The sequence below is a fragment of the Toxorhynchites rutilus genome, chromosome 3 (genome assembly GCF_029784135.1).
Source record: "Toxorhynchites rutilus septentrionalis strain SRP chromosome 3, ASM2978413v1, whole genome shotgun sequence".
Taxonomy (NCBI): domain Eukaryota; kingdom Metazoa; phylum Arthropoda; class Insecta; order Diptera; family Culicidae; genus Toxorhynchites; species Toxorhynchites rutilus.
In genome coordinates, this window is record NC_073746.1 from 71544465 (window position 1) to 71564356 (window position 19892).

The window sequence follows — 19892 nt, forward strand, 5'->3', positions numbered from 1 at the left end:
TAGACCATTCTTCATGGAATTACTGGAGTATTTTTTTATGAATGCTACAATAACTACATTATGATTTGGCAATAAAATGTACACCATTACAGCCGTCTCACATCACCTAGAAGAGAGCGTTTCAACCCTGTGATTACCCCAATTGATTGCTTCTTTTCCTCCCGATAAATGCGCTCGCGATTCGTTTGTGATTCTTGTAGCCCAACCGACCTCACTACAAAAGTCCGTCCGTCCGTCTAGTAAGAGTCCGGACCGAGTGCGCATAATTTTTAATACCGCTTTAAATACACATAATGAGCGATTTGAGTAATTGAGAACTATTATCATTTGGCCGAGGCTCCGAGGCGCGGTGATCGATGATTGTGTGCTGCAGCAGGATGCTCGTACTGCTGCTAGTCAGTTCGGCCCAAAAGGTCAAACGTTTAAGAATAAATTAATTATTCAATAATGTTACCGGAATTGGAATTGGGGAAACTTGGATACATAGACTTCATGGTTTTTTTTTTTGGAACACCAAAAGCCATAGCTTACGGAACCGTTATCTCAAATCGACAATCCTTTTCTCCTCGCCTACGGAGAGAGGAGAAGCGTATTGATGCGAAACGATTTAAACCTTCGTCTTTTTTACGAGATTCAAGAAATTTTCAATTTAAGCCCGTACTTACCGGCTTCGGTGCGATATTAATCCCCCTTGTCTGATCTTAGCTTAGCAGCGATGGAAAGACGAGAGGGGGAGGAATACTGGATGGACACGATGGAACAAAGTTGCATTAAGCCGGTCAGCGATTAGCTCGATTGTTCCTTTTGCTTTTTACGTACCTTCTACTTAAGGGAAACAATATGGTTTAATCAGGGCCGCTTGCGAACGGTAATTACTGCGTTTGGAGCTTTAAAAGCATTCACTTTCCTGAAGGGGCGGCTGGGTGATCGTGTTTTGTGTGAGTGTGTGTGTGCACGCCTGGGAAACGGTTTAGTTACATTCAATGGGGATCAGCGGATGTGATCCAATTCGATGCAGACGCGTTCCCCAGCTGATTTGGACTTCCGCACTGTCCGCTGTTGGTTTTAACCTTTATCCGGTGTAATAATTTCCATCGTTCTCTCTAACGTGAATCTTCATCCGGTGCCCAGAAATAAAACTTGGGCAAATTTGAACCAGAAAATGGGGCAGCTGTGCTGCCCTTACGTTATCAAAGCGGGTTCACGTGTGCTTTCGTCGATCATAGCCGAATGTCGTTTATCAGTTTGATGATAGAAGATATCAACGGGAAACGATATTTTTTTCTTTCACTTTTGCGGAACCGGCTATCTATTCCGATCTACCGGTTTCCCCTAGAGGCGCTCCCGGGTGTGTGTATCTCGTGGGAAATTAAATATTTCAACCGATCTTCCACTTTACATAACTGGGAAAGCTTCAATCATTTCGCGGTAGTGCCCCGAGACACGATATCAAATTAATTACGATTCACCGCGCGCGAACGGTCCAGCAGCGATAATAAACGGAAATCCGATTTCCCCCCTTGTCCCACCACTTCAGCCGAAAGCGCGTACCCCGTGCTTAATCGATCGAAATTCTATTTATCAAATTCACCTGAAACACCAGCCTTCGGAACCACGAAACCGAAACGAAAATATGATTAAGAACTGGCTGCGATTGCTCGGAACCATTACTAATCCTATTAATCCTTGAATCGTCGTTTCCCACAGAGCTTTACCCTCTCAAAGTTTCATTCTTTTTTCGTTTTTGTTGTTCAACGCGCCCATAGAGAACTTCACAAATCAAAACTCCCACCCGCGCGAGTGGCGCGAAGGTTGGCGGCGAGACCACACCCCCTCCGGGGTTTCTTCGTCGAGGTGGAAGCGCGCGTTTCGCGCCGTGTTAGCCGTCTCTCAATTTATCAGCCTCCTCGGAGAGCGGAAGAGGTCCGAAACTCCACTTTGAAACCATCGAACTGAATTTGGCTCAACGAAACTCAGGGCTCTAGACAGAGACGGGGTGGCGAAAGAGAATAAATCAATAAAACGCGAAACGTTACGATTGATACTACTAGCATATGATGATGACGATGGTGATGCTGATCAGACACGATGGTTAGGATGACTAAGAGTCGTAGATCTTTAGGTATATTTTTTCCTGAAAGTTGCCACACCAGAGAGATATTGTAGTGGGGAGGTAGGAACCCGTGTGTAGTAGGTAGCGGTCGTCAACTTTACGCGCCAGCGAGTCTTCCGTCTAACGCCCGGGAAAAAGAAGTCGGACGTATCGCGGAGAGACGCACGACCAACGCATCGGTTGCGCGCGGTGGTAACGAAGGAAGTGGAAGATTGGAGGTATAAAACGTGATCAATGAATGGATGAATGAAACGAATAAAATCATTTTGGTTGTAGATTTTTTCCTCCGTCTTCTTTTTAGTAACCTTATTCTATAACTGCTTGTGTTGTTGTTCTTTGCTTCTGAGCCGGCAGTGTTGCCTGTTCTTTGAAAGATCGATTCAATGATCAACCCTTGAAAACTTGCATTCGTATTTGATGCGAAAACGTGCATTCGATTAGAAACGATTTGTTTGAATATTCTAATACGGGAAATGTCAAACTATTATTTTTTGACGTAGGACTACGTCTGACGGAAATATATGGCGGGAGAAAATTCAAATCTAAACACAAAACATGTAGGAAAAAATGACAGATTTCGAATTCTTATAACTCGACCATTTCATAATAAATCGAGAAGATGTTATCATCAATTGATAGAAAATATGCCTACGCATCGATCACAATATACAATTTATTTTTTGTTGAGATAATTGCTTAATTGTGAAATATCAAGCATTATCTAAACGCGCTAAATTCAATGTTTTGAAAATTTCGCATCAAAATCTATTCCAAGTGTTTATTAAGGTTAGTGTGAAATACATTAAGAAGCAGCTTGTTATGTGTTGTAGTCAGAACAGATCGCAAACAGTTCTTATGGGATCTGAGTGCATCAACAAATAAATCTAGAGTTTTAAACAGCAAATCAGTCTTTTATTCGTTTTCCTTGGCTCTATATTGGGTGCGCAACCTAATTCGCTCCGTTTTTTGCATGAAAAACACAGTTTGTTTCTAATAATAACATGAATTAATAAAAAAAAATAGTGGCTTGCGATAATCAAGGTTTCAGCCATCGCTAGCCACTACTTTCTTTTATCTTCCTGGCAGTTCACGGATTGCGTTGCGAAGGAAGCGTTCATCTTTTGAAGCCTAGGATTAATCCAGCCAATTTTTGGAATGCTGTTCTGAAGTAAAGCTTATTTCACTTGATCGAGTAATGTTTCTAATTCTTCGTCTTCAAACTTTTTCGTTTGACCCGGACATTTTTCGTCTTTAAGACTAAAATAACCACTTTTAAATCGTGCGCTTCAGCAAATGATGCTTAATTACAAAGACACTAGACATTTTCAACGCAGGAAAAATTACACTTGTTGTGCAATGTGGAGAGACTTCTAAACAATATTTGGTTAATAGATATCAACACTTCACGTCTCTGCAAAAATCGCCGGTTCTGTTACAGTTGAAAATGCTAGAAAGCCTAAATCAGAAACCAAACGAAATGATAAAAAAAACTGATGTAATTCAAACACATACTGCTACAATGATGCTGGGATCAGTTTGATTGTGAAATTATATTTGTAACTAGCTGACCCGGCGAACTTCGTCCCACCAACAATTGATATTTTCAATTAAATAATTTCGAACACTCAAGTCCCCACAGAAATTATTGTTCTGTACGTTATCTTTATTCGTAGTATATCATTTCTGTTCAGGCATATAAACCTGGCGCAGACTACGACGCATCAATCCCGATACTGACTGTTCAAATCCGTTGCTCCGTTCTTGAGTTAAATCGTAAGGAACGGACACCAAAGCATTTTTATTTATATAACCCGACGAACTTCGTCCCACCCAAAATAGATTTTTTGGATTTGAATTCTTTCAAATATCCACGTTTCCTTACTAAGTGAACGTTAGTGAGTCCAATCACTGAACTCTTCGTTGATTGATTACTCTTTGACCCTTTACAATTTCCTTTTACTATAAATTGTCTAGTACTTCTACCAAAACTCGACATTATAATATCAGATTATTTCCAGACACAATTCTCGTGCATGATTTTTCATCCACTTGCAAATAACATGTTTTTCCGTTACATGAAATAAATGTTTGATACAAACAATATGATAGGATAAAGACAGCCCTAAATCGAACAATTCCGACATCGAAACATTTGTACATTTAAATTTAAAAAAGTACTCTAATAAAATAATAAATTGAGGACCGTTTGATACATAAAGTTGTTATATTTAAAGTATTTTTTTTTATTATTATACATATATAAATTCAGTCACAATTGAAATAGGAAATATAGTGACAAACATTGTAATTTTTATGTAATTGCCACATTATATAGACAGTTTCGTAGAGGGTCGGGCTAAAATCGCTGAACAGAAGAAAAACTTTCAAAATCCATTAGTAATAGGCTGACCAAACGTACGTTTTTAACGGGACAGTGCCGTGTTTCAACCATTTTTTATTGTCCCGTCTTTTTATCAATCTGTACCGTATTTTGAGTATAAAAAAGAAAAAAATATCTCTTGTTGTACTACGCTATTTGTTCGAAAATAGCGAAAATACCGCAAACTATGGTTGCTTTCTACCAACAAATTAATCGGCTTTGTTGGAAGAAACAATGTTGCTGAAGTTGTTTTTATTATTTGATCTTTTTATTAGAATTCTCCACTGCGAAAAGAGAGAAGTATTTTCGCAAACTGTTCCTAAAACTCTACTTAATTCAGATGAAACTCAATATGCTAAAATTATTAAAGCTGTGACATTGTTTTCAATACTCCCTTGGAATACATTGAATAATGAAAATATAATTTATGGATTGCATTAAAGTTTATTCCTGAATCGTCAGATGTTCAAAATGTTTCTCCTAAATAGCTGATAGATTTCGAGTATTGATTATTTCGAAAAAATGTCGTTTATATTGAATACGCCTTTATAAAATTCAGTCGTAATTTAAATCGGTCATTTAAAAATGAAAATTGTCATTTTGAACAGTTGCAAACAAAATTTAGAAGGGTGGTGTCCAAGACTCGAACGCATTATTAACGTAGGACTACAAAATTACTGCAGGCGAGAACAAGTGTTGTGGAACAAACTTTCATCTTCAGTTTTCGCTCTCTTCAGCCCTCACCCCAAGAAAATACCTTTATTACATCCGGCTTGAAATCATTAACCCGAAAAAAATGCTATACCCCTTAGCACGCAATATGTTTGGGGTGCAAAGTGCCGTCGATAGCACTTCGACCCCTCTCGACGAAATTCCCAATAAAGCACACGCGTAAGCCGTTTGCCAAAAGCAACACTGCACTTTGACGCCACTTTTAACCCGGAAACAATGCTCGAATTCAAGAATAATTGAATGATCGATCGGAAAAAAAAGTCACCAATAAGTCCCCTGAATTCACAAAAATTCTTTCTTGACAAAAAAAGTTATAAAAATCAATTCGCTTTACATTATGTTGGATATCATTCTAGAACACACCGAAAATTTTCAAACAACTCAAATCAAGCTTTAGGGATTTTAAAAAGGACCGATGGATAGTTTTGTAGAAAAAGGTGGAGATTATTGATTGATGATCCATTCTTACCCTCGCGAGAACAATACACAAGAAATTCGTTTCCTAATAGTAATGCAGCTATGTACTACTCATCGCGAACACTATTGCGACAGTCAGTGACACATTCGATCACAGACGATTGAATTTTCGGTCCCCCGGCATCATTATTGTACATTTCTTAATCATTTCAATTTAAGTTTAGTAACGCATAAAACAACGAAATGTGAGTGTCATACATAAATATTGAAGCTGACCTGACGCTTCCATCGAACAAAATTATACCACTGTTTGCTACCATTCTTCCATGTTCCATAAAGTACTTAGCCTTCCATAACTACTTAGCCTCATCACCCGATGATGTCAGTATCGCAAAAGAGATTACTTATTACATTCTCGTAAACTATTGTCAAAATTTCAGCCGAAACGGACTCGAAGTTTTGTTTGAAGCGGGCGTGTCCGGGAGTTTTAGAAAAATGGAAAAAATGGTAATTCCGCCGTCGCCATGGTCAAATTGGTCGAATTGCACTACGAACTGCTACCCCATCCACCGCATTCTTCAGATTTGGCCCCAGGCGACTTTTTTTTGTTCCCAAACTTGAAAAAGTGACTCGCCGGGCAGAAACTAGAGTCGAATAAGGAGGTATCGCCGCTACGGAGGCCTACTTTGCAGACCTCGAGAAAACGTATTTTTCAGATGGATTAAAAAAGTTTGAGCATCGCTGGGCCAAGTGTATAGAGCTAAAAGGAGACTATATTGAGAAATAAATCGCCACTTTTCCAGAATTTTTGTTTTTTCTGTAGACTAAGTACTTATCGGACTGCCTTCGTATATCGTGCAAAATCGCTGTAAAACCTCTTAAAATCAGGAAAAAATGTGCTTCCTATTTTCGTTCATTCAACACTTTGATTGATTGTGATTCGATTGGTGTGCAAATCATGAAAATTCGAAAAGTTAGTAACCTTAACTTTATTCAATAATATCGATTTCTGATTTGGCATTTTGATCTGCCATGAACAATATGTGGACAACGGGAAAGTCACGACTCAATGATGAAATCATGAAAGTTATGATAATTGTCAAACAGAACTTCTATCTGGAATGTGATAAATTTAATGATAAAATTTCCAAAAATCATAATATCCACGCATCGTCACTTCATTATCTAAATATTCCTGCGTTGAATTCCTAAGAATGTTTTATTATTATGCTTTATAGTCGGTTTTATTCACTCAATATTTTTTTTCAAAAAATATCAAAAGTTATTTTGTTGTTTTGCAATACAATCTTATGCGTCCTAACATCAATAAATTCTATGAATTCGTTCTGAAAATGTGGAGTTACCAAAAATATGAATTCATAATCCGTCATTAAAATGTTTCCAAATATAAAGAATGTGATCAACAAACTATCGAGTTAACCCCTTCACCTTGTTCGTTTTTATTTTTAAAGTATAAAACACGACTAGTTCATAACATGTATTTTCACATCATAAAACGCCCATAAAACACACACGCTCAGCAAAGTAACGGGACGACTTGATGTGCTCGAGTTTGTGCCGTGTTGTTTGAAATTAAATCATAGTTAAACATATCGTTAAATTATCCCCAATAGCTTAAAAATTCAGTCTTGCGAATTTTACCAGCAGCAAATGTCATTCTTAAACTAAACATCTTCCAAACTAGCAACCCGTCCGCTGTGACTCGATGACTCGATTTTTTTTTTGTTTTCCTCTCTCCCCCATCGGTTATTCCTATTATTAATATTACCATACTATTTTTCGTCCTCTTCCCACCGGCCGACCGAAATACGATAGCCATCGATCTCGTTCTCTCGTCAAACTAATTCGCCTCTCGTGTTGCGCGGCGCGACGATCGTTGCTCCTCTCCTCTCAGTCTCTCTGTTTTTTTCCGTGTGTCTCTAAGAAGCTTTCTCACCGCTGGCTGCACACTCTCTCGTCAGTTACAGTTTGGCCCAAAAGCGTGTTGTTATGTTTTTAGGAGGTTTTGATCTCGGAATGATCTCCTTCAGCAACAGCAGCAGCCGACACCACCGCCGCCGCCTCCGCATACCGCTTCGGTTGCTCCGAATCCGTCCATGTGTTTTGTGTGTATGATCTCTTTAAACTCTCAGTTAATCTTTGGACTCCGCAACGGACGCGCGCGCGTGTGTGTTATTGTCGTTTAGCGGGCGATATGTTGTGGACGATCGCTACCAGCTTCCCGAGAATCCTGGTGCCAAGAAGCAGAAGCTGTTGTGATCACCGGTGTTAGAATCCTGAAAGTGTTTCGCGCACGTTGTGGGAGCATCTTGCTGAACGAAAAAAAAGGCTAATCCCAAGAATTGTTGGCGGTAAAACGTGCTCAAGTGCCAAACCGACATAGATAGAACGAAAGAGTTGCATACCAATCGCGGAGTGTAACACAGTGCAATCTGGAAAATCTTAATCGCGCAATAAAATGCAATTATCAGCGTTGCATCCGTTGCATTGGGGGTGTTATTTGGTGTTGTTGTGCTTCTGAAATATTCACCAACTACAGTTCTGCGGCAGGAGCCGGAGTTGGAAGCCGAAGAAAGCTAGGCTTACAGTATCGCGCAGTGTGATATGTGCCGGGTGTGTTTCGTATATTTCGCAGGGAGTCAAGATCGGTATCCCCCTGCTGAGCCGTTCCGTACCGTGAGCATGTGTGTGCAATCGTCGGGTAGAGATTGCATGCTGCAGTAAAAATAAACAGTGCGCCAAGTGCGAGACGAAGACCTCCGCTTTTCCCGATAAGCTACCGCGCCACCCCCATCAATAAGCGCAGCGAGAACAAGGCAGTTTTATGATCCCTGAGTGGCGACCAAGTGCGAGTGAGAGAAAGAGCGCAGGCTAGAATTGGAGTTGTGACCCTCCCCCTTCGATTGTGATTACCCCCGAAGAGAAGTCATAAAGTACAAGCTAGTGCTGGCGGGGCCCACGAGCCAACGTTCCGCCGTGTGTCTCCTTTGTGTATATTGGTAGTGTTTGCGTACAAGACGAGAGGATCCCTCCGTCGGTCGTTCCCTGGCGTGTAGTGTGCACTCCGGGTGTGTATGGGCGGATGGAATATACATCTGCATCCCCCGTTCCGTAGTACGCGACCGACTCGACCCGGTTTCGTGGTGGTGTGAGAAATCCAAGTGCCAACACACTTTGGAACCGTTGCTGTTGTGCCTTTCCGTACGCGGTTGCAACGGAACCACACGGCTATGATGACTGTAACGACGACGATTGAGAATCGGTGTGTCTTGTTCTAAGCCTTTTATCGTCGTATGTATGCATGATGATGATGATGGTAATGATTGCGGTACGATTTCCGCTGTGAGATTTGTTGTGTGTGCGCCTTTGTGCCCGATCCACGCCTAGGACTCTTTCCGGAATCGTATGCCGAAGCCGCAGGAATATTATTGCGAGTGGCTGGAAAGGATTAGCTCTAAGCGGATACATCAATGTGTTTATACTGCTATTGGAAATTATGGATACAGCATTATAGGATTTTAGTAAGTACACCGGATGCGGTCCGGGAGGGGTGGAGGGAATGCCAAGCTATCGTTACGCTGTGCTTGATGGTAAATGGAAATATTGATAGCTTCACCTTAAAGTTGATCGAACGTCAGATGTGTACCCATTATGATGCGATATGGAATGGAATTCAAATGCAATCAAATTTTCCGGGTAAACGCTCCATGCACGCATTCCTATATTTAGATTTATCGTGCCTCGTAAATGTGATATGCATTTACAGTATATTGGAATACTTTCTCAGAAAATCGCATTTGAGCGTGACGCATTAGCGCCATGTATTACTGCTATAGAGTATTGTAGTTCACCACTTGAAATCAAACAAATCATTGAAATTCTGACATACATCATTGTTGCAACATAGGCCAAAATGGGTTACGAACACACAAATCTATATAAATAAAAATGTAAGGCTAAATCTGTTGGTAAGCGAAAAACCCGAAGGATGGATGGTCTGATTTTAGCCTTCTTTATTTTGTTGTATTCGTCTCTTCCCGTTAATCAATATAGTGGAGAGAAAAACCGGAAAATTTTCGGAAAACTCTGAAGGAAGGTCGGAAAAAGGAATTCCCATCTGTTCGAAAATTACATCATAATAAGCGTTGTTGGTTCATTCGATGTTTGCGCTATCGAAATTGATCTTCGTTCGTAAGTGGAAATGGATTTTCAGGCGAAAATACGCATTTCCATATCTTATATCTATCTATATAAATACAAATGTAAGGCTAAATAAATTAACGGAGAGATTTTTGGCAGTTTTTTTTTGTCATCAATCAAATTGGTCAAGGAATATATTGTTCTTAATATGGTGATCTTCATTTTCATAGAACTTATTAAAGATTTCTCACTCAATTAAGTGATTTTGCGAGAATAATTAATCACATCAGGTGTATCGTCATCTTCCCCGCCTACCTTGAACCGCCGAATACAACCAAAACACTTGTGTTTTGGATAAAAAAATCTCCGTGACTTTTTGAAAAATTCTACAAAAAAATTTAGTTTCATCTTGGCTGCTTACACATTTCTTGATCGATGTGCAATAACTCTTGTCACAAAATGCGCTGAATTTCGGCTTCCACTGTAAGTAATTTTTGAGGCTATCCCACGCGGCGGGCGGGCTCTGATTCTGTTTAGCAGTTAAAAAAGTTTTTATGTGTTTATATTCGAATGTAAGTTCAGGTCAGGCTCAGGGTGTTTACAAAAATAATCGTGATGTTAAACAGTTGCGTTAAAAATTTGTCGTCGAATCTTTTTGGCCAAAGATCATCATTTGAGGCAGCATCAATGATTTCATTACTTTCTATCAAGTGTTGGTCTTCTATCGTTACATTGAATTGTAGTCTAAGATTGTGAAGGGAGCAACAACCGTTCCCAGTTCGCGCTGGTCGTCTGATTTGTAGTATAACTGACATACGCGGTTTTTAAGACTCTGTCTACAATCATCCTTATTTTTGAATGCATTTTATTGAAGCGCTGGTGTCTCTTCCGATACCGATTATGCTTGGGCAATCATTCAAAAGTAAGAATCTACATGAGAAAGCTTGTTCATGCGACAGAGAAAAGTTTCGTTTGATTACAACCTTCCGACGATTTGCTATGGATTGTTGGTTTATTGTTGTACATTCAACTTCATCCAATTGACTGTGGATTGTTCTGAAATCAGGCTCTTTGTAGTGTGTAACGGTATTATTCTCACACACCGAATCATGTTCCTAGACAGGAATATCTTCAAAAAAAAATGGTATTCGGAAAAAATCGATACCTTTCGAGAACCGACACTATATTGCCATCAAACCAGCACATAGAGTTATCCATAGAGTTATAAGCATCAACTGTGCATCTTTCAATTGTTTTTCAGGGGCAATCCACATCTCGTGAATTGTCACAGAAACTCTACCAGAACTCCTCCATCGATTGATAAATCTAGCGTCGAGATGGCAGTTATGGTTAGGCTCTGCTTGCGGTAATCAATAAAAATTGAATATTGCAAGTTTTCCTCACAAACAACTTTATTTTTCTTATGTTTAGATAGTTTTTGGCGAAAGCAATCCATTTTTCAAGTCGTGGCCAACCGGATGATTCAAGAATCCCTGGACGCGAGGTGGTTCTTGCAGCTGCGAGAGTGTTGTACACGTTTCAACACGTTTACACGTGCACGAACTACGACTGAAATGAATGAAAGAAGTAGAATGAAAATAAATATGTAACAAAAAAGTGAAAAATTATGACCGGCTTATGACAACTTCTTGATGGATCGCAGAGATGTTTCCATTGATGGATTGAAAATATAATTTTTTTTATAAAATATTTTATTTTGTTGAAACAAACAATTGCACCAATCAAAATGAGCAATGAGCAAAAAGATACTATTTGCATATTTCTATTCCATTGTACAAACAATCATAGCTAACACATCAAGCACTGCTCTATCCAAAGCAAAAAAAAAGAACTAAACAACATAATAAAAATTGTGTTTGCTCCGTTCAACTGTAAGTTTGTGTTTTGTTATCATGATGAACGAATACACAAAATTGTTCGCTTAGAGATGCGTTCAGTGCTGAGCTTGCACTGATGCGCAGAAACAGATCAACAGAGAAATATTAACAAGACCATAGGAGTCCGAAAGAAAATTAATTTACAATTTATATCTAGGCAATTGGATTTTTAAGTTTGAAGCCTCTATAACACAATCAAATTTATAGCTAGTCTTGCTTCGGCCAGTTAGCAGCCCACAGCCACACACAAAAGTTTAGCTCAACATGAAGTCTGAGAGCAAAATCTTTTCGGAGGGTCAATACTACATTGAAAGTTACGGGTTTCTTCATATCGTCAGATGAAAAGTGTTTGTGTGTGATTGAATCACACGTGCGGGTTTTTTAATTTTATATTTTATCAAAGGTAGATAATGGTGGCGGGGGCACGAAAACACAATCACTTGTGGCCATGTCAGCTGTGTGTCCAGAAAAAGAAGAATTATAAAGTGCCCTACGTGTATTGGCAATAAGAACCTTATTTCACAAACATTCAATTATGGTTTTGATTTGCAAAAATTTCTGACAGGTTTCGTATTTGGATTGCAAATAAAGCTAGTATTGAATGTATTTATTGGTATAAAACAAAGTGAAAAGAAGTGCGAAGTAGTACTTCAGAATCATTTAATACTGTTTTTATATAAAAAAAAACAATTTGATAATTGGGTAATTTAGCATCAATTCATGAAATTCGTAAATTCATGACATGGATTGATGAATAGGGGCTTCAGATTCTGGACTGGTCAGCTTGTTTACCAAATCAAAACCCTATCAAGAAGTTATGAAGAGTGATCGTACGAATGGTAGATGCGGCTTACAAGCAGTATGAGTGATTTGAAGAGCTTAAACGAACAGTATCCTCTGCGTAGAACGAGATACACACTACAACATGGCGCAGCCTGGTCGAAACCACCCCGAAAGGGTTGTTTGAACTGATTGAGAACTAAAGATGACCTACGAATTAGAACCTTATTGTAATTCATGTGAAATTGACGTTAATTTTGTAAAGGAGTGAGAGTTTCTCCATCTGGCTCTATAGTTATGAAACACTTCCCTGATTCAGTAGAGAAAAAACAGATATCCGAATTGACAATGTTTCAAATCGGCGAATTCGGATATTTGTAAAATGAACAAATTATTTTCGATTAATTCTGTCACTTACTAGCAAAGAATCATCCACCTAGAACGAGTTGGCACAACTGACAACTGTCGTTCCACTTCATCTTTCGCAGTATCTTAAGAAAAACACAGTGGGTATATGTTCTCTACTCTAGCAGCTGTCACTTGTTTTGTGTTTAGTTTGATTTGCCATTTCATCATAGACTGCCACCTGAACAATCCCTGGAAATTGAGCGATTTGTGTTCGTCTAATTTTGTCAAAATTTAGATCAATCAGGAAAGATAATGTATCACGACCGTATCAATATAACAAAAGAGGATATATCAAATCTGAGCGGTTCAAAAATTACGAACCTTCAGCGGACGTATTAACAAAACATTTGATTTTTCAGACCACCCCAATTCTGAACAATGCACCCTTTGGGCGAAATAAAAAACTTATGTCTAATGCAAAATCAAATCGAGGTTTGGGCACATTTTTTTCAACACATCTTTATTCATGGGATTGTTGTAAAAAACCTGTATGATATTCCAGAACTGTAAATTTGTCAAATTGATGCATTTCTCGTTTTCATGCATTTACTTGTGACGACGTTACAATGTTTAAAAAATCACAAAAATGTTTGAGGATTGCAAGGAGTGATGATATTCACACACGTGCATACGCATTTCAACATGTACATATACTCTTCACCCATTTCGTAGATCATTTTATAGATCACAAAAAACTTTGGACTTCCCACCCTGTTCCTCTAATTGTTTGTCAAGTATATAAGGGGCGATCATAAAGTAGCTAGATGGTTGTCAGTAAAACACATTTTTGCACAACATTAATATGATAATTTTGAGAAGCCTAACACATCTCCCAATGATTCTTGGATTGCTCGAAGCATCTCCGATAGTCGATGTCCTTTAGGATATGTGTCACGCCAGTTTGAATGTAATCAACGTCGGCTTCCAGGGAACATTTTAAGCCAACAGAAAACATGTGCTTATGATTAGGACTTTATAAAGCTATGCTCATTGAAAAATCGTTACTCAATAATAAACATTCTACATTTCTAGTTGCACCTTATTCTCGCTGGCTCAATAGATGCTCTTTTTCACGCTCAATAAATAAATTTTTTTTTATTTCCATTCGCTTTACGTTCATATGTTTCATTCTTCACACATCGAGATTTTCAGATCAGTTTGATACGTTCATTTGGTCGTAGTTCTGCCAAAACGAACCATGCGCCTTTTTGTCAAAATTGTGTTACTTACACCACTGGATCTAGAAAATGAGTTTTTCCTATTTATCCGAATCTTCAACAGATTTTTCTGTTTCGGGCAGCTCTTGGAAACAGTTGTTTTCGGGATCTGGTAAGTAAGACAGCCAAAGGGCTGCTATAATGGATAAAACCGTGTTAAAAAAGCTGATATGCATTTTTTTAAATTGCGTTCAGCCACAACGATCCAAGTGTAATGCATTTTCAAATCAATATATTTTCATTTCTCAAGATAATAGTTTGTCTAAAATAGCGAAAGTGGGTCAACATACATATCATTTATGAAATAAGTCAAGAGCCGTTACAAAATAGTAATGTGTTGTGTAATTATATCATATTAACAGTTAGCATGTACTTGGTTCGCTCTGGCTGCAAAGAGAACGAAATTTTGCGTGTCTAGCAACTACAAAATTTGGTTTTTAATTTCATTTTCTTAACACGTTTAGCCCCGCGTCGGTCCCTGGGGGCCGACGTTAAGCTTTTCTGTGGGAAAGCACTGACTGACTGGAACTGACCGTTACAAAGTATAAAAATATAGATATATACGGTTTGTTTTCGGATGTTTTTCATAATTTGGCTACTTTCTAGTCGAATTTCTGATTATTTTTTTTTAACTTGGTTCACTTTGACTGAACATTTTTGAAGTTTTTTTTCGATCCCGAAATTCTTACGCTTAAGTATAGTCACGACTCAGATGATCCCTTCTTCGAGTTAGACCTGAGGAAGTGATTAGGAGGACCTTCACCCTTTTTTGGTCAAACCAAAATGGAACTTTTACACCCAAATGGGTATAATATTTTTCGGACATTCAACATCTGATGAAATATGTACCTCCTGTGAACCATGCAGTCTTCATGAAACCCAATGGTTCCCAATGATCAATACCTTGCTGATATTGATTATGATCTGACCGGCCACGAATCATATGTTTTTTCTCAACCATTTTAACCCTTTCCCGTACAACATCGAGTCTCACTCGTGGGTACTTGAATAACATAGGGCGACTTCGAGAATAATGAATATAACCCATTCGAGCAGTTCCCATCGTTATGAAGGCTCCCGCTTTCCTCAATCGTAGAAACGCGGGCTGGTGTTTTCTTTTATCATGAAATTTTCGAAAAACAGTGATCAAATTCTTTGGGATTTTCTATTCGTTTTTATTCGGAATTATGTGACATTCGGGCCTAGGTTTTTTCTTCTAGATAATGTGTTCGGGTAAATGTTATACAATCCCAATGAGTTATTTCATGTAATTTAAAAATATCGAATTCCTGTCATTCAGATGAATCAGATCAATCCTGCCCAATCCAATCAAAGTCGCACCAATTGATCCACATCTCTGGAAAAATAATTATCCAACCGACAAACTCCCGCTAAATCCTAACCGGATTCAACATTCAGTGTGTCTTTGAGCCATAAAGCCGCTAATTGCCTATCTCGCAGCCTAGTTAGATTCTCAGCCTCCAATCAGGGCCCCATAGATATCACACCGCGCTCGGAAATAAAATCCCGTCTCCCCATTACATATTACGACACCGCACGCTGCGTGTGAGCCTCGAAACCACACACCACCCCCATTTCACTCATAAAAAGCCACCACTCGGTCGTGTGTGCATATTACATATTACTTGCATACACTGCTGCACTTCTCCTCGTTGGAGTCGTCGTCGTCCGATACTTGGGTAGCCATTCTTTCGATCACACCGGGGTGATAATGTCCCAAGCCGAGACTGCTGCTGCGTGACACCACACATTTATTTCTTTCCCCCGAACGATAATAGCGAACGCGGTTTGGTGGACCCCAGCAACAGCAGCAATTCCGCGTAATGCACCCATATCGCGATCGTTACGACGACGCGGAGGACGGTGGTGCGATTGCCGATGACGACGGCAAGTCGAGAACGATAACGGTTGGTCCGGGAGGTCGTCCTCTCGTACATGCAGAAATTTCATCGCATAATGCAAAACCGACCGAGAGTCGTCGATGCGACTGGAATGTGAAGGTTTCCAAAGATATGCAAGCATGAATGCATGCATGCGATATGGGAAGGGGGGTTGAAGGGGTGGCTGGAATTAGTGGGTCAGCAGCAGGCGGAGACAGCCGATTAGGTGCAATCAAAGTCTTTCTCCGATATGATCTTTTCGTTCGTACGTGCGGCAACTATCGTTGCCGGGTATTATTCAAATATGAACACGACGAACCGCAGGGATGGGGATGAATATGACATTGTTGTCCGATTAGTCGCTTGTCTTTTCCAAAACCGATTATGAAATTTTTTAATTGAAACTAGAAAATTAGTGACATTGATCGGACCGACTGGCCGGGAGCGGATTAATAGATAAAATCGCGTTACTTTTTATCCATTTAATGCACCACCGAAATGAAACAACAACAACATGGTAGCTGCAATGCTGCGATGTGATGCAATCGGCCCAACGGCTTTGGTTCGTTTAAACCGTTCAATTAGTTGCCGGTGCATTATGTTCGGCCGGTTCTTTCCCCATTCTTGCATACTCAATACGATGTTAAACTGGCAACGCGATAAAATCCGCAATAGAGAATTCATTAACCAGCCAGCAGTCAATCCACCGACCGAAGGCACCGCTTCAGAGGTGTGGTGACTCTTGGGAGGGAAGTGCTGTGTGTGTGCGCGGGGGCGGATCGAATCGAATCGGTGGCGCAAAAAGATCCCTGTTGATAACAATTTGCGCCGACACAAAAACCATTTATGGACACCGAACGGTAACAAGTTCCGCCTCTGAGAGTGGGGACGGTTAATTACAAACAACCGTCATCACCGTGCACCGAACTTCACCATCCTTCCATCACCACCAGCACTACCCACCCACCCACACAATGTTCTTCTCCCTCGCAGTGTCACCGTCATTCGTTACGTATCGTTTTATGAGCTTGTGCGAACAAAGCCCTTTTCATAGCGAAAGAAAGCCTTTTAACCGGCTTTGGGCGCCGAAATGAGGAGTCAAAGGAAAAACACTTTCCATGGGGTGTGTGTGACGCTAGTCAAAACAAAAACTAGGCGGAACGAAAAAGCGGCTCCCTCCGGCATCGAAAGAGGATGAATGGCAGGATTAGTTGCAGACTCAGCAGAAGTAACACCAGTTTTTCACCGACCGCGCGTACCCAGAGAGAGGATACTTTTTGTTAGCGTGTCGTGGAATGTTGGCCTCCATCGTGGTTGGCGCAGAAAGTGGTTGAATTTATGTTTAAAATGCTCGACTGGGGTTATATGGTGCTGTTTTTGTACCGACACTAAGGAGTGGTTAGTTTTAGGGGTTTTACAGTGATAGGAAAGGATGCTACGATGGTCTCGTTTTATGGGTTGTAGGGCTAAGACAAGGGGTACTCGTAAAGATCAGGAAGTTACTTTCAATTGCTAGTTTCCTATTTTCCGATAATATTCTTCCTTCACTCAATTTCAATAAGTAACTTGAGACTTTTGCCTTTTATATTGACATGAATATATTTTATTAATTGTTACTTTTATGATATTCTTGAGCTCAAGCTCAAGCGTCAATTTACAAGAGTCAATTCATTTGACATTAAACTTCGATGTAAATATCTCTCACGAAGGAAAATTCCCGCTCATGGAAGAAAGTCGTCGTGGAAGAGAACATTTTCGTGAGAGCAAAGTGCGGAATTTCTTTTCATTCATTTCTGCTTAGTCATTCATATATTTATGCAAGGTTTTCATTGATTTTTCATAAATTGACCGTGGTTCAATTATCTATACACGCAAAGTAAATTTAAACTTTGTCCGCGAAAATGTAAATTTAAAATATTTCCGAACCCTATAAAGGCCATTAATATATAATGAGAATAACATTTGTCCCAATCTCGACCCCGACGATATAGGAGGAAATCTAGTAGGAACGCCTTGTAATGGATTTTCTATAGCATACACCCAAACTAGCGTTGGCAGAAAACATGCCATCTTTGGCAGAAAAGATGCCATTTCCTATTCATGAGAGTCAAATGCGCAAAAAATGAGCTATTTTAAAAGCTTAAAAATGGTTTGTATGTATGCGAGCAGACATCTCTTTCTGTTTTCTTTTCTCTTTTCATTTGGGATTGTGCAAAAAAAAGCCCATACGACGTCAATGGGGATCGAACCAAGGCCGGCTGGGATGCAAAGTTACTTTACACGACCACGCTATCCATATAGCTGCCAGCGCTATTATAAAGGAGCGTAATGATATTACACCTCATCATAAAATGAAGTTGTAAGGTGTTTTCTAAGACGATAAAGAAGAACATGAATGAGAATATATCTTTCTCTGTCTGGGCCGTGTATTTGGCAAAAAAAAAGTTTTCATATGCTTTCATTTAAGTGTGTCTCCTGTTTCGCTCCCTCATATTGGCTCTAGCATATATATTATACAAATGATATACATGTATTGGGAAGTAGAACATTTTGTTATCTTTCAGCTCATTTAATGTAATAAATCGGGATGCCAGAACATGTGCTAAAAATTAACTTTGGGTGTAGAGTGCAAAAGCAAACTTTTAGCAAAACCCTCATTTATTTCATTAGAGTCAAATTGTCCCAAACAGGATGATTTTGATTCACGCAAATGAATTTAATGTTTGCTATAGTTCGAATCCGTTCATGGTTCGAGAATACATCTATTTGAATAAATGCGACGTATAATTAGGAAACGTCACCTCTAATCGTGACGAGCCATCAATAGGGAAGCAATGTTGGCTCGCAACCTAAACTGAACATCTTGTAAATGGATGACGTGGATTCAGGCTTGAATGTATAAGCCAGATTGTTATCAATATTTTTTCTATTATAGAATATAACATTACTCTAGCTCTAAAGTACGGGTGCTCTATGATTCCAATTGTACGATCAAGATTAGCACCGCAGGAAACTCCCCAAGTGTCATTTCGATGAGTAGCAATAATATAAATTATATTTACATGATCCTGTTAATTGATATCGTTTCCATTAAACCAAAGGTCAAACCACAAAGAGAAAAATTGAAAATCTGTACAAGAACTGTGGGTAGAACGCCCAGGTTAACATATGGTGGGGGTCAGATGGATAGGAAATGTGTTGCGAAGCATTGAAATTTATCGCTAACAAGAGGAATCATTTTATTCTCTCTCTCACATCGTTTGACTGCTAGTGACTGAAACGTAAACGAACAGAGAGAAAGAAGAAGAGTGCAAATTTCATGCTCTTTCCATCACTAGTATTTCACTGTTCGTCTTACTTCCACCAGAAGCTGCCCGTTCCATCCATCCAGTAGGATTATTCGGATCATTAACAGTTTTCACTTACAATTATCAATTTCGATGCAACTCACTTATCGAAATATAATCGCTAATTAACCGGATTTTGAAATATCTCATTCAAAATAATAAACACCGTATGTACCGATAATTTGCCAATCCTTATCTCCTGCTCCATCTCCTTCTCCTACTCGAAGGTACCAAAGAACATTGGTTCTGCGTTTGTTGGCCGTATTTTTCTATTTTGAAAATTCTGTTATGTTTTTTCTCGTAGTTCACGCTCTTTTTTTTCTTTGTCTCTCTCCCTCTATCTTCCTCCCTCTTTTTTCTTCTCTCTCACTCTCTCTCTCTCTCTCTCTCTTTTCTCTTCCTCTCTCTTTTCCTCCCTCTTTCTTCTCTCTCTCCTCTCTCTCTCTCCTTCTTATTCTCTTTCTCTGTCCTCTCCTCTCTGTTTCCATCCCTTCTTCTCGCTCCGTCTTTCTTTCTCTCTCTCTCTCTCTCTCTCTTT

General features: G+C 39.4%; 1 protein-coding gene across 5 annotated transcripts in view; it reads left to right on the top strand.

Moving 5' to 3' along the window:
- Positions 1–19892, top strand: part of LOC129779122 (putative uncharacterized protein DDB_G0271606) — a 634240-nt gene that overhangs the window by 566141 nt on the left and 48207 nt on the right. The window contains exon 1 of one of the 5 annotated variants that reach the window (XM_055786398.1): positions 7760–9184. The exons of the other annotated variants lie outside the window; for them this stretch is intronic. Coding sequence (XP_055642373.1) covers positions 9134–9184 — 51 coding nt within the window. The 5' untranslated portion in view covers positions 7760–9133. Of the gene's footprint in view, positions 1–7759; positions 9185–19892 lie in introns of those variants that run through there. 5 annotated transcript variants of the gene reach the window in all.